The sequence below is a fragment of the Rhipicephalus sanguineus genome, chromosome 2 (genome assembly GCF_013339695.2).
Source record: "Rhipicephalus sanguineus isolate Rsan-2018 chromosome 2, BIME_Rsan_1.4, whole genome shotgun sequence".
In the NCBI taxonomy this organism is placed as follows: domain Eukaryota; kingdom Metazoa; phylum Arthropoda; class Arachnida; order Ixodida; family Ixodidae; genus Rhipicephalus; species Rhipicephalus sanguineus.
Genome location: NC_051177.1, coordinates 39,501,622 through 39,516,693, shown reverse-complemented (window position 1 = coordinate 39,516,693; position 15,072 = coordinate 39,501,622). Strand labels below are relative to the sequence as shown.

General features: G+C 44.3%; 1 protein-coding gene across 3 annotated transcripts in view; it reads right to left on the bottom strand.

Annotated features, from left to right (window-relative positions):
* The window catches only part of LOC119382792 (extracellular sulfatase Sulf-1), a 391,997-nt gene that overhangs the window by 334,899 nt on the left and 42,026 nt on the right, over window positions 1–15,072 (bottom strand). For 2 of the 3 annotated variants that reach the window (XM_037650642.2, XM_049412321.1), the window contains exons 15-18: window positions 10,240–10,357; window positions 8,757–8,799; window positions 7,792–7,863; window positions 598–3,133 (exon numbers count right to left, since the gene is read on the bottom strand). In XM_037650642.2, the coding sequence (XP_037506570.1) occupies window positions 7,836–7,863; window positions 8,757–8,799; window positions 10,240–10,357 (189 nt within the window). In that variant the 3' untranslated portion in view covers window positions 598–3,133; window positions 7,792–7,835. Of the gene's footprint in view, window positions 1–597; window positions 3,134–7,791; window positions 7,864–8,756; window positions 8,800–10,239; window positions 10,358–15,072 lie in introns of those variants that run through there. The other variant, XR_007415066.1, reaches the window with a different exon arrangement.

Genomic DNA, 15,072 nt, shown 5'->3' with positions numbered 1-15,072 from the left:
TTTATAACTTGTTTCTTCAATTATGGAACTGAATAACATAAAAGGTAATTGACTGACAAAACAAGCAAGTCAACAACCGTCAATGCAACAGAGTAGAAAAAGTAATTGAACAGATTAAACACTTTAGAGAGAAGTTTGTCAGCCAATACTAAGATGCCCATTCATAAACCTAGAGGAAACTTTAGAGTAACTTGTGCTTCGTAGCAAAAACTGCCGTCTTCATGAACTGGCACGCGCTCTCTTCATTCTCTTTGCAGTGAAGCTGTTTAAGCTATCGGGCAACTAGTGCTCTGTCGTGCAGAACTCCTCACGTGGGTATGCGCCACAGGAATTAGGCAAGCCCCACTACCGTGTACAGCAGCTGAGTGTGCCAAACGAAAACGAACATGTGAAAAAGAGAGATAGAAAGAAAGAGGAAGAGATAAAGAGAGAGAAAGATAGAAAGGGAAGGAAGACATATAGAAAGAGCGAGAAAGAGAAAGAAAGAAACATACAAAATAGAGATACAAGGCTGCCCCATCTCTGCTCTTCCTTCAGGCTTGCCAATGCGAAGGTGCCATAATTTTTTTATCACTACAAGAAATTGCAATCACAAGGTAAGGAGGGAAAACAGTTTTTTATATGGGTCACAATACAAAAAATGCAACAAGTGCAGCGTGTGACCATAACAGTTGCATCACAAGTTATCTTCAAGAAAGTGACATCTTTACAATGCATGTATTATATAATATACCAAGCACAATGCACTCTTGAAGAGGTGAAGAAAAACTAGATCGACACAAACGTACAAAGCAAGCAGACAGACAATTAGGCAATGTGCTAAGCACATCACGAATCCCTAGTTCTAATTACTATACAACAAACAACCTCAAAACTATGTTACACAACCAAAAAGAAGTGTGAAGTGCTTTGCGAAGGTACTGCATGCTATTCTACACTCTCAGATAGGTGCCAAGGCATGTGTGTTACATGATCCTTCCGCACAGTTAAGTGTAAGACTAACTAACATGGCAGTCACATTTCTTTTAGACAGGTTCTTCCTGTTTGCAGAAACACTTCCATGAAGTAAATGTCGTTGATACCGACAATTAAATCTGACTGTGGTTTGCAAAATATTATGCATGACTTTCTCGCAACTGCTGTTGAATAAACTATGCTATATAGTTTTCACACAATTAAAGCAGTTGTTCAAGCTATCTACCACACACACAAATCAAAAGATGCAACTACACAACGTAACAAAATATCTCGTCGATAAATAGCCATCGCAGAGTGGAGAGTTTGGCAATGTAAATAATAGGTTAAAAATTGTTTACAGTGCTAAGCACGGCCGGTTTGTATTTGCACCACAAACATGTATATACATCTATCAAAAGTTGAAATCCTAAATAAAAGATAGCAAAACAGACTTCAGAGCAATAGCTCAATACTAAATATAAAGCATGGTTTGCAGCCTAGAAAAAAAACTTCTAGAAAGGAAACGATGAGATTCAGCAATAAGGCTGTGAAAAACACTGAAAAAGAAATATATAAAAAATAGTGCAGGAGCAATCGTAGACATATATTAAATAGGAAAGCACGTAACAAAATCTGGTTTCACACTAGCCATACATTCAAGCCAGGTCACGAGAATTACTGTTGACTAATACCTATAGTATATATATATAATAATTAAAATAGCTACACACACAAGAGAGCAAAAGCAAACATGCTAAAAATTGTTTTAGGTTAACCAGTAATCAACAACAAGACAACAATTGCCACCTCGAGAGGACAGCAGATGGCATGGAGAAAGAAGTAATTGAGGAAAGATATCCGTCACGCTGCAGCCGCAATAGCAGGCAATGTGATCAAGTCACAGTCAGACGAGCAGGATATTCAGGTTTCATCTCAGTACGAGAAATGTCATGCCCGGCAAGTTTCCATCACTTTTCTGCAGACGCAACATGCAAGAATTGAGATACTGCCCCATACATTGCAAAGTTTTCCCACATTTAATTTGGTAATGTCAAGAGGCCGAAGTCACATGCATTTTAGAGGGACATGCAATTACTAAATATTGCCCTAATAACACATTACAGCGCACTTCAAATGAGCTACAAGCACAGTTCACGAAGCGATGTTTGCCAATGAATTGACCCCAAATGGCCTCATAGCGGTGAGCCTTTGCAGACTCTGTGCCATGCAAGCTCTGCAGTGTCGGCAAGCCAATATGCACAGCAGAGTGTGGCGCATTGGCACCACGATTTCATTGGGGCAGCTGAGCAAGCGTCGTTTCACCTCCCGAATAATTCTTTTTCCGTGGCAGGTGCTGACCACTTTTGCAAAACCAAGAAGTCGTGCACCGTTCAAGTACAAGGCAAGAAATATAGTAACACTGACACCACAGAAACTTGCCAAGTCCAAGTGACAACTTTACAGCTGGAAAAGTCAATTCCAGATATAAAACATTCCTGCACTAATGAAACTGTTCCTTCAGAGTTTTCTTTCAAACTGCAGCAAAACTTGGCAGCGCCAATTCAGCAACGTTCACTCTTCCACGAAATCCTGTCGCAATTCAGCTCAGGACAGAAAGAGGAAGACAAGCAGAAATGCTGTTTGCCTAATGTCCCACCTAGAGAGTTATTGCTGGTTTCACAGAACACCCATGTTCACAGAAAATGCTTCTCGCAACTTTTACGGCTCACCCAGTGTGAATGAAATTTGCACTAAAGTTTCGGTGTGCTTCAGAGGGTTTCCCCCTTGGACTTGAGTGATATGACTTTTGCGCAGTCAACCAGGCTTTCTCTTGTTGCAGAGGTCAAAACATGCACTGCGTGATAACAGCACTACAGTTGGTTCAAAAAGACAAAAATATAGAAAAATGTAACGTGTAGACCAGCAAAGACTTAGGGAAGAGAACATACCACATCTTCTTTACGCCTTTGTTTACGTACTAAATATTTCGTCATGAATCCATACCAACTTCCTCATCGTATTAAAGAAACACAGTAAATGCAGAGTACGTGCAATAAACACAAATGCATAATGTAGGGCAGCAAGAAAAAGATAGGCTGCAGGAACTTCTGATGTGCCATCTACGGGGTGGCTTGAGGTGTCCTTCGTACGCGTTTCCTTGGCAGAAGACGCAGAGCTGTGACAAAAAGAAAGATGTTTGCAGATGTAAGTGACTCCTCCTTGTGTCTCACATCATCAACTGACGACATCCAGGGGTCAGACTGCTGAAACTGAATTGGGAGCAGTTTTTGGAGTGGTACTCCAAAAACTGCTCCCAATTCAGTTTCAGCAGTCAGTTGTCGTCAGTTGATGATGTAAGACACAAGGAGTCACTTACAGTAGCAAAATTTCGATTTTGGAGCAGAACCTTGATTTGGAGCAGTTAGTAGTGACATTTATTATGTTGTACTAGGAACTTGAAAAAACTAACTTTTAGCAACTTGGGAGATAGGGGGGGGGGGGGGGGGGGGGGGGGGGGGGGGGGCAAGCGCATACTTTAGTTGGCTTAGAATACACCTAACATTGAAACAGCCTCTGGAGAAATCTTTTTTAACAGATTATCGCCAAGTATGAGCTACACTACCTCTTTACATACCCCTCAACCTACCTGGCCCGTGTAATACCCCTGTCACACAGGGCAACTTAAGTGCACTTTGAGGGAGTGCACTTCACCACTAGTGTCATTTGTCCGCTGTTACACAGTAACGCTTAGTGATACTCGCTGCAAAGTACACTTGCCGGCAAGTGTATTCGCCAAACTCACTTCGCTGCGACGGAGTGTCCAGCCTCAGTAGCAGTGGCTTGCAAATAAATACACTAATGCAAAATGAGGCAATCATGGTATATTTAAACATAAGTTCTCGTTATTAAAAATACTGCCATGTGTTCAAACATATCATACTACAACAAAAAACCTCGCTACTCTCGTTCTCGGGCAGTTTGCGGTCACGTCCGCTAGGGGGATGCGGGAGCACATGCCATGCAATGGCCGCGTCCGCCGCATTGTGTACTTCCTTGCACATGTGTAGATCAGTCATTCTTTAGTCATTTGCGATGGCGTGTGCCACGGGTGCCACTTCCACGAAGACAACGTGGTCCGACGCAGAGACGCGGGTGCTCATACACCTTTGGAAGGAGCAAATGAGTGCTGCCAGAACACGCTCCAAACGACCGTCACCACTACGCTTCCCTTCTGCACCGTAGTCTGCCATTTTTGTTTTCGATTCGTCTTTGACATGATACTGTCTTGTCCCGGCTCGCGATGACCAATGATGTTATGTGGTTGCAATATTTACTTCATTTGCGTGCAAAGTTTATTGTAAATTATGTTCATGCCTATAATACGCTATTAAACAGCGAGCATTGCCAAAAATAACAAATATATGTCGCGCTACTAAACCACCAATTGCCACTGCCATCATTTGCAAAGCACACTTCTCTTTCCCGTGTAGCAACGCGCCGCCAAAGTGACACTCTGTGAGCATAAGTGCATTCGCTCAAAATGACACTAAATTTGCCAGTGTGACCGGGGTATAACAAACGTGAGAAATAATTGAAAAAGGTTCTGGAAACTAGGTTCACCTGAAACATTAAAAAAACAAAACAAAAAAAACTAGAAAGCATCACACTTATCAACAACGAAAAAAAACTGTGATTGCACAAAAATTGTAGTTCCATAGCAGTAGGCCTCTGCTTAAGATCAGTTATATGATTTAGCATATTACTGCTTTTATACTTGGAAGGGTAGCGCTAGTAGACACGGACTAGAGGAAGACACACGGACACACAGACGGAAGCGCTCTAGCAACTGGTTTTTTATTGAAAATCTGCCCTACATATATACATCGCTTTTATGGCCACGTGACAATTTCAGCGCACTGACGAATTGAGGAACATAATTTCTTTTTCTGACAACACTATCAACGGTGTGCTGACACATTTCGTCCCTTCTTTGATTATGGTCTTTGCTTCGATGATTTCTCGAGTGCACTTATCTTTGTGGCGGCTGATTATGATACAATTTGAATAAACAAGTGAACAACCACAATCATTGCAATGTGTGGACAGGTGCCCATCCCTGTATCGAGCAACGTTTTGTTTGTGCTCCCGTAGCCGATCATTGATACAAGGGCCCGTTTGGCCGATGTATTTTCCGCCACTGCTTTCACTTTTTGTACGTCTGCTTATTTAGCTTTTCAAACTTTCCAAGAGCTTCCCGTAAGACAGTGCTTCTCTTTGTCAGGAGAACATCACAATAAGCGCCTTCAGTTACCTGCTCGGATGCACGGGGGGCATAGCGTCAAGTGTTCTGCACGCTTTTAACAGACGACAACAAAAGCGCACTGCGCCGCTGTTCGCTGCCACCTTGTGTGGGACCACTTTCAAGAGTGCAGAGCAGGTGCCAAGAAACCTTCCCGTACTGACTATCTGGTCAAACGCGTGCTTATGGTACTGCAAGAGTAGCGTCGTTGCAAGCGTACTGTACACTTTTATTGGGGGAAGACACAGACACAATTTGCATCAGTCTGCTGCCGCCTTCTCGTGCAAAACCACTAAAGCCGAGGTTCTCAGATGTTCTGGCCTTGGGGAACCCCAGCGGCTTTTCCACAGTGCCGCGGAACGCCTAACTTTTTTCTTGAGCATGAAGACAATAAAAAATGGGAGGGGGGTGATAAAGCCTCTCAACACGCGCAACCACAGTATCAGTACTGCCCGCGCTGGCCTGTTGTCTTTTCTTTATTATCGAAGGCCATTGCTGCTGATGTAGAACTCCCCGCGACTCACATAAAGTGCCTGCCGACCACACACTGCATGCTTCAGGCACCATGCAACATAAGCAATGTGTTCACATAAACGAAGCGCCGGACGTACAGAGGCCAGTTTTATTTTTTTTGCAAAACAAAACAAAACAAAAAAAGAAATCATGCCAGTCGCACAGCGAAACGGCCGTCGACCAATACACCCCCAGGTGAAAATATTGCAACTGGAAACAACTGGGACCAGTTCAAGCGGTTTATGGTCAAATTCCCAGTGGGGACCAGTTGCTAGTGGGTCCCACTGGGAACTACTCGCAGCTGGTCCCCACAGGAAATTGGACCATAAACCACTTGAACTTGTCCCAGTTAGGACCCAGTGGCAACTGGTCCCCACTGGGAATTTCACCATAGATCACATGAAATGGTCCCAGTTGTTTCCAGTTGACACATGAAATGATCCCAGTTGTTTCCAGTTGTTTCCAGTTGAAATTGGGACCAGCTGCCAGTGGGTCGCGGCTGGCACCAGTGGCTCTTATTGAGATCTTAATAAGAGCCAGTTGCCTGTTGCAACTGGTGTCCCATTAGCAACTATCGGCTAGCAGTCTGCAGCAGGTCCCAGTAAAAATGCGATCAGATGGGGCTATTTTCCACTGGGGCACGGTCGTAAAGCAAAGCCTGAATGTTCGTGTAGCCCACAGCCAGCATGAAGTGACGCCTCTTACGCATATGAAAGCGCTCAATGCGCGTTTTGATTAAAAAAACCGAGCAGTGGCAAATCACCAAGTATGAAAACTGTGACACTTGATCGCCAACGCGCCATGAGCCACGAATAAAGCGCTGAGGTGACAGTTATTGTCGTTTGAACAAGTTTGAACGCTCACGAGCATAAATTACCAGCGTTCAACGCGTTCTGTCCCCACGGGTCCGCAAATCGTGCAAATTTCATGGTGCGCACTAGACGACGTCTTTAGTACTGCTACCATGTGGGTCTCTTGCTACCCGTAGACACCCAATGCAAATTTGCTTGTCTAAATAAATTAGTTCAAAGGTGTAAAACGGGAGCAGGTTGGATTCGATCTGGCCGATCGCAGAACCCTAGGATGTTCTTCAAGAACCCCTGTGTTACGCGGAACCCAGTTTGAGAACCCAAGCGCTAGAACATCGCATAGATGCATCGCAAGCAGCAAGATAGTTGACTCTGCGTTGACACAAGAAGGTACTCGCCCATGGCAAACGCGCACGTGGGTGACCACACACAGCAGCGTCGATGCGAAAACCATAGCGAACGGAGGAACACGCTACGTGTAACAAAGAACTTAAGAGTCAACCCCGCTACGCATGCCACAGTAGCGCACAAACACACAGCCTAGCGAGTAGAAGCAGCACGCTCAGGGCATGACAGCACATCTTTGTGGGGTCATGCATATTTATAACAGTCCAGTGGAGATTACGGCGGCACCATGGGAGCCTTCATTAGAAAGGTGCATAGAAGAAACACGCTTGGGCGCGTCTAAGTGTTCAGCGAATGTCTTACTTTCTTGGTATTCCTGGCGCTGCTTGGAAAATCAAGTTGTCAAATCAGCCTTTTTCCCGACTGCAGCTCACGTGGGCATCAAAATTATTGCCTTTGAGGCTCTTTATGGAGCAGTCTGGCGCAATTTTTTAGACTTTTGTGCTTTTGGAGCAGCTTGGCGCAGAAAACCAGAATCGTATCAAAAACGCGCAATATGCGCAGCTGTCTCATCCCTGGACATTGAAATGACTAGAAAGAAAATGAAGTTTTTGAAAGATAAACACCATGGAAACAACTCACCAAGTGTTTCCAAGGCATTACAGCTTTCAGAAGTACAATGCTCACACCTTAAAACAAATATTTTAGAAATTGGCATCAGTGAGCTTAGATAAGCACTTTTGAACTACGGACAATGTGCTTAGGTCTCATTCACCAAGAAGTGCTTTTTTTTTTTAATGCCTGAAGTCACACAGAACATCCTGTATACACTGTTGAAGAAAAACAATGGCTCCAAGAGCTACTCACAAGAACTCCATATTCTGCCAAGTAGCAGTCAAGCATCAGCTTCATCATTCAGGACGGCTACCCTTCCAGTGCCTAGGACAGGAAAAACGGGATAATAAAATGTTGTTTTAATACTTTTACAAACAGTACAAGCAGTACAAACAGTAAAAAACACAAACTAACATTACTGACAGGAATCCGCAGCGTTTTGCAAAAAAGCACAGAAACTTAAAAGTCAACGAAGTCAACATGCTTTTATAAGGCTTATCGCCACATGCGTTTCTTGCTTCATTTTTACGTATTCGGGTTTCACCTACAAAAACTAAGCAACACTCGGCGCAGACCGTGTCGCAATGTTCGGGAAGCTTTGCGGTTGTTTGAGATCATTCTGTTAAGATTACGCGCAGAACGCGAATAGTCAAACTTATTCAAGAGGTTGCGCGGGCACCAGCTCTAGCACTGGAAAGTTTGATGACATGTACAAAAGACGGTGCACGTTCCAGAGATGATCAGATTATCAATGGCCGACGTTCTGTTCGCCGCTATCAGTGTAGAGCGTGTATTGCTTGTAGTTTGACTTTTCGTTTCCCGGGCACAAGTTCACCCAAATAAAGGGTTTCGGCTTGAACGTGCTGACTACTGCCTTCGTCAGCGGCACGACCACGTGACAATATTTACCTGCATATTTAACCACAAAATTCAGTGTAACCGGTCAAACCGCATTTTCACGAGCCACATTATCTCAAAAGCCAAATTTCTAGCAGGCGAACTCGTACCCATTAAAAAAGACAAGACACCTTACAGAAATAAGTGCACATACCCCATAACCCTGTCATTAGATAAAAGTGATATTTATCCGCAGTTAGCAATAAAGAAAGTTGCCCTCATTAGGTGTTGACATTTTCACATAGCCATAAGCGCACTTACGTCTTGGTGCAAGCAAGCGTGGAGCTGTAATGCGCATGAGTGCAAACCAATGAACTCACCTGTCGTGCCTCGTACGAACCGATCCAGAAAAATCTCGCCGTCCTAAAAAAAATGAAGCAGAAATAATTGAAGCCAACAGACTCCACTAACAAAAAACAGTCTTTGCTGTTGCAGTCTAAAATTCAACGTAGTACTACACTTAAGCAACCAAATAAAAAAAACACTGACAGGCTATAAATGCTGCTCTAATACTATACGGGATGAGGGGCACAATTCAAAGAAGTTAGCCTCATTGACAAACATCACAATTATGGCTAGCACAGCTGCACACGATAACTAATCCGCAAGCCATTTTTGCCAATAATTTACATGCAGAAAGAGGACAGGACTGTAGCCAACTAAAAAGTAATTTTATCACTGTTAAAAAGAAACATGAAAAAGAACACTGACACAAATATCAAAATCAGTACAACACCATATTGTGCATCATAAATAGCATGGCATATGCAGTAGGCCCAAATTTTGTGTGTAACTATCATCTTAGCCACAAACCAATGGGCTCAATTTTACCCATCGAAACAAGTTATATGACATGAATTCATTTTCAAGTGTACTAGCTCACATTACGAAGCATGAATTCAAAGAAATGATAGTGTTGCCTTGGACAAGCACTTAGTTATACTCTGTCCTTCGCACATCAAATGAAAACTTGCGAAAATTTTCAGTCACTTAGCTAAAGAAATGTTTTTTGAAAGCTATCTTCAACTCCTTACATATAGTAGTAACAGTGCCATGGCAATGCTCCTTCTGGATCATGACAGCTCGAGTCACAAGTAGAGAGTTGCCCCAGATAACTAAATGTGCTGGTTATATTCAACTGAAGACTTGCGCGAGACCAAACACCACTAGTATTAAGTTACAGATTACGAAAAACAAGGCTTTGTTGATGAGATTAATATATGCATATGGTGCCATGAATTCAGGTACGGAACACATTCTTCAAAGCTGTATGTGATTTTTCAATTTTATAAGCAGAGTTCCTTCTACTGTGAGCTACTTAGCAACTTGTTTGAAGACTTTAGTACCCTGTGCTCAGTAAAAGACAAGCACTCAGTGAGTTCAGCAAATTTTCTTTGTAAATAAACACGAATTTCAGAGTTAGGAATGCTTTTAAAATGCACTACAGACTTTCTTCTCTTTTACTGACTGCTCAGACAGAAAGCATTCCCCCCTTAACTCTGTCGCCTAATCAATTTTTAACGAATCCAAAATATAAAAGCAAACAACATAAGAGCATAAAAAGGATGTATAAGCGAAAAAAGATTATGAAGAAGTCTTTGCACTTTTTGTCTTAATGGCACTTGGCATTTATTCGTGCAAGTATCACAGCCCATAGAAGTTCACATCTAAGCAAAGTAAGACAGGCTGGTGTCCCCTACAGTGCGACATCGACCTGTCCTCCCTAAAGAGTGACAATGTCGAGTATGTATGCAGTAGGCATGGAGACGCTGAAGTGGAAGATAATAGGAAAAAGATACACACCCTCTGGCCTGTACTTCAAGTGACACTCTCGAGAGCCCCTGCACCTTTTTAATCTTTCAAGAGAGTTGTGTAGCTCTTGAACCTCCTGTGTGGACAAATCGTGGACCGCATTTCGCAACTGCAAGAAGCAAGTGGGTTGCATTAAGCCATGGTAATGAGCAAAGCACACAGCTTGACACAATCCCTGTGGAAGCCAAGCGGGGGAAAAAACCAAAATTGAGCCGGCAGTTTTCCTTGCAAGTGCTTGCTCACTAGCTTTTGCCTTGCAACTCGGTACATTTCATAGGAACTAGCAACAGGTATGCAAGCAAAACAGGCACTCACAAGACAGAGGCTTGAAGAGGTCAAAACGACAGGTCAAACAAAGAGTGCCTCGTACCGAAGCCAATGTACAAGCACACTCATTTTTTCTGATAAACAAGCTTATTTTGTCCTACCACTGCTACTACTGCAGAGGCGCTACTACTGCAGAAGGAGCACCCATACATGCTTCCTCCCAAACTTTTTGCTAATGAGGATTTTAATGCATTAGGCATTAATAGACGGATATAGATTAGCGGGCTTAGTGGAATAGCGGGATCGAAATGCGCATGTACAGTATGCTAAACGAGCCGTAGCGTTTACCGTACCCATGTCATTTTTCAAATTTAGCATTACCGTGTTTGTGTGGTTAACGTAGCGTATGTAAACATGGCAGCAGTTTTGGACGCCCGCTTCAAGCTGAATTTAGTGTTGGTGTAGACAGATTCACTTCTTTCGTAGCAGACGACTGCGCGAAATGGCTTTGCTTGCCTTCAGGCATCTTCGACGATCGAGTATTACGGATCACTTAGCAGTTTTTTAGATTGCTTCCCATTTTGAACCTTCCTAGGCCAAACGAGAAGATCAGTGTAAACAAATCTGTAACCTAAATTTTCACCTTTGCTGCATGCTCATATTTATTTACTTTTATTACTACAGTAAAAGCTCGTTAATTCGGGTTTCTAGGGAGCGGAAAAAATGTCCGAATTAACCGAATGTCCAAATTATCGAATGGTCGAAATAAACAGAGTTTTTTCAACATACCTTTACTTTACAAAGTAATCGCGGATGCGTGTCTGTTTTCGAGCAGAAATTCGCACGGACACAATTTTTCTGAGCCCTTCAAGGTGCTCAGCAGCTCGCATGCTGTCTGCAGGGCCAAAACAAAATTCTTCAAGGACGACGAGGGCCTCTGCGGCTTCCTTCGCAGTACGAGGGGGCCTGTGTGGCTCATGGTGTGGCTGCTCCTCTTCAGGCTCTTCGTTCTCGAATTTGTCGCCATGCATCACTTCCTTGACGATTTGCTCATCACTCAGAGAGCCGGCAGTGGCAATGCCATCATCGATGCTGATATAATCGTCGAGTGTCACTGCATCAGGCAAAACAATTACGAAATCCTGCCCGTCATCGGCACCGTCGTCCGGCGACATTTCGGCCACAGCGGCATCGCTGGAGTCGAGTACAACAAAGCCACTGCGTCTGAAACGGTTGGCAATGGCGTGCGCAGGCGTGTTCTGCCACACATACGCAAGAATGCTAACTGCGCTCAGGAGACTCGCGTCGTATTGTTTGCCGACGTCATGGCACAGGAGCAACTTCTTGTCGGGAGAGAGCCCATTTTTCAGGGCACGCAAAATTTCTACTTTGGTGGTGAAGTCCTTGGCCTCGTACTTGGGCCGCTTTGCCGGCATTCGGAGAATGCGTTCACACGAGAAGTCAGCACAAAAGCACTAGCAAAGATCAAGCTAAAGGAGCCGTAAAGAATCGTTCCTCGATAAAACAGCGTTCAACGATGCAGCACACTAACAGGAACAAAGCACCAAATGGCACCGCCAAACCCACACGCGAAGAAAAGGCGTTCAACCAGTCTCAAGTCAAGCCAAGTCGATAATTTATGTCCATGGCAATGCTGCGTTTGAGCTTCACTTTTGTTCCGAATTGTTCTTTTTTCGTTTTTGAGCCTCGCCAGCGGCGCGAAAGTCGCCGAATTATCCGATTTGCGGTCAAATCTTTCCAAAATAACGCGCGCCCAGTCTCATAGAGTGATGCGTATATTTACAGGGACCAGATGACGTGTCCGAATGAACCGATTTTCCAAATTAACGAGTCAAATTAACGAGCTTTTACTGTACTAAAAAAGTAGTACCGTATACTGCCGATTATAAGTCGACGTTTTTTTCATAAAATGACTTTCCAAAGTTCGGGGGTCGACCTATATTCAGAGTCGACCTATATGCGGAATCGTAAAGTCGACTTATCTGTGGGGTCCGATGAAAGGTCGTCGTCCTCGGATTTCCTGCTATTCGACGCATCGATAACATCAGCCGCAGAGGCAGTGGAGTCGCGACAACAGCTATCTCCCAAAGTGCATGCGCCGCTTCTGGAGCCAAACATTTTTGCGATCTGCCACGACGATCGCAAAACTATAGCAAAACTACGGAGCGTGTTTAAAAATCACCGCCACGTGGCATTAATGCAAACTACTTGGGAAACACGGTCTCGAAAGTAGCAATTCAAACCTTTGATAGAGGGCGAAGGATGCTCTATGAATAAAGAGGAATTTATCTTGCGATGCGCCCTGCAGTTTTGTTTTCATAAAACAGAAACGATTCGTTGACAAACCATCGGCGTTCCACAGAAAAGCTGGCAGTGCCATGTGGGCTGGCAACACTTTGTGGGGAACTAAACCACATGACCAGTCACATGCGCCCACAAGAGTCTTCGCGTCTTTTACAGCGAAAGCTGTTATGAGATCATTTCACCGGCCGTTTTTGGCACCGTAGTTGTCCGCCGCCGCCGGTGTCCGTAACCACTATCGCTCGAAATAAGAAAAAAAAAAAACGAAATGAGAAAAAAATTCCAGGATGGAACGAGGTTCGAACCTGGGCCCTCTGCGTGGGAGTCCAGTATTCAACCTCTGAGCCATGCCGGTGCTAGAAACTGCTTTGGAAAAAGGTCCTATACAGGCTTCATGTCGGGAAGGAACCACATTAACATATGCAATATAGCGTGGTAGAAGAGTAAAATAAACACCGAGCGTCGCACAACGCGAATTGTGTAATCAGGCGTCACACAATGCAAATTGCGCAACGAGAAGGTTGTTGAATGCTTCCAACCTATTACAAAGGGCTCCGCCATAATTCTTCATCGTCATCAGGCACAGCATCAGCAAAGTGCGCATAATGCCTTACATGCGTTTAGCAGGTACCACGGCTCTCCGTAGAATGACGAAAAATGGTATAATGCCTGCTTTCCTACTTCTCAAAAATTGCAATGATTTATAGCATAGTGGGTTCCTCGCAAATGCACTTGTATTAGTTGCCAAGGAAGCCCATAAGCGCATGATCCATTTCCTCGGGGTCTCAGTAAAGTTCTTCCCCCCCCCCCCCTCTCTCTCCCATGTTAACGTATGTTATACAGCATGGCGGGAGAGGGACATAGCAACCGGGCGTCACCTAATGCAAATTACATAACTGGTGGGCCGTTTAAAGCTTCCAACCCATTACAAAGGGTTGAGCCATAATTCTTCATCGTCATCATTCGTTGCGTCAACAAAGTGCACATAATGCTTACAAACGTGTAGCTGGTGCCTCGCTTCTCCGCAGAATGACGGATAATGGCTTAGTAGGTGCTTCCGAACTTCACAAAAAATGTGATTTATGGCGTAGTGGGTACCTTGCTAGTGTACTTGTATTAGTAGCCCCAAGAGAGCTTACAACGGTGCTTTAGAAACGCCGCTCTTCCAGCTTTGCTGTGACTGTGCTGCGGTTTCAGCGCAGGCCTGGGGTTTTTTGCACTCACGCCTGTTTGCCATATCTGTATTTCACTTTGCTTGCGAGCAGTGGTGTCCGCGATTTGCGACGCTGCCGAATGGACACCAAGATGCCACCGCTACACCGGCAACAGTACAGCACTGCTTTCAAGAGGCAAGCGATCCTCTACGCAGAGTTGGAAAGCAACGTTGAAGTAGGGCGCAAGTTTGATGTGTCGGAAAAGTACGTGAGGGAATGGAGAAAACAAAGGACCAAGATCTTCGCGTGCGCTGCTACAGGCCGTTCCTTTCGTGGACCGAAGTCTGGACGATACCCTGCCGTTGAGGAGGTGGTTCGAGAGTGGGTTCACGACCATAGGAGCAAGAGCCTGAGTGTTTGCTACGATGATATTGAAGCAAAAGCACGTACTGTCAACAATGCCTGGTATGGACTGCCAACCGACATGGTCCGCGCGGCGTTTTCCACGTGCGGCATCTCGGTACCACCGGCACCCGTTTCGACGGCGAGCAGCAGCAGTGGCTCACACGATGGCAATAACCATGACTGCGTCCTTCTCTCAAGCGATGACAAGTCGTAAGGAATGTTTCACGGCCAAATAAATGTTTCTTTGCATCGCTCCCTCTTCTGAAAAACTTATTGGTGAGTTATGGCCGAGGCATGAGGCTGTGTTTGGAGTCAACATTTTTTTTCCCCTAGAAGGGGGTGCAAGTTGGGGGGTCGACTTATAATCGGCAATATATGGTAATACTGATGCGTGCGAGGATAGAGGCGAGCATTTTTAGTTTTTTTTTTTTTCACTTTTTTAATGCATTCATAGTCTGCTAGCTGACGCCACCGTCACAGCATGAACTTGTAAATGCTATCCCGCTATACTAAAACGCACTGTCCGCAACGAACGTTTGTGGCACAGTAATGCTATGCCCTTAAGCCCCGCTATCATGCTATCGCTAAACTAAAATTGTCTAATAACAAAATGCAACAAAATTCAAGTTTGGAAGATAAACCACTTTTTAATGGGTCTGCTTTAACTGAACCATTG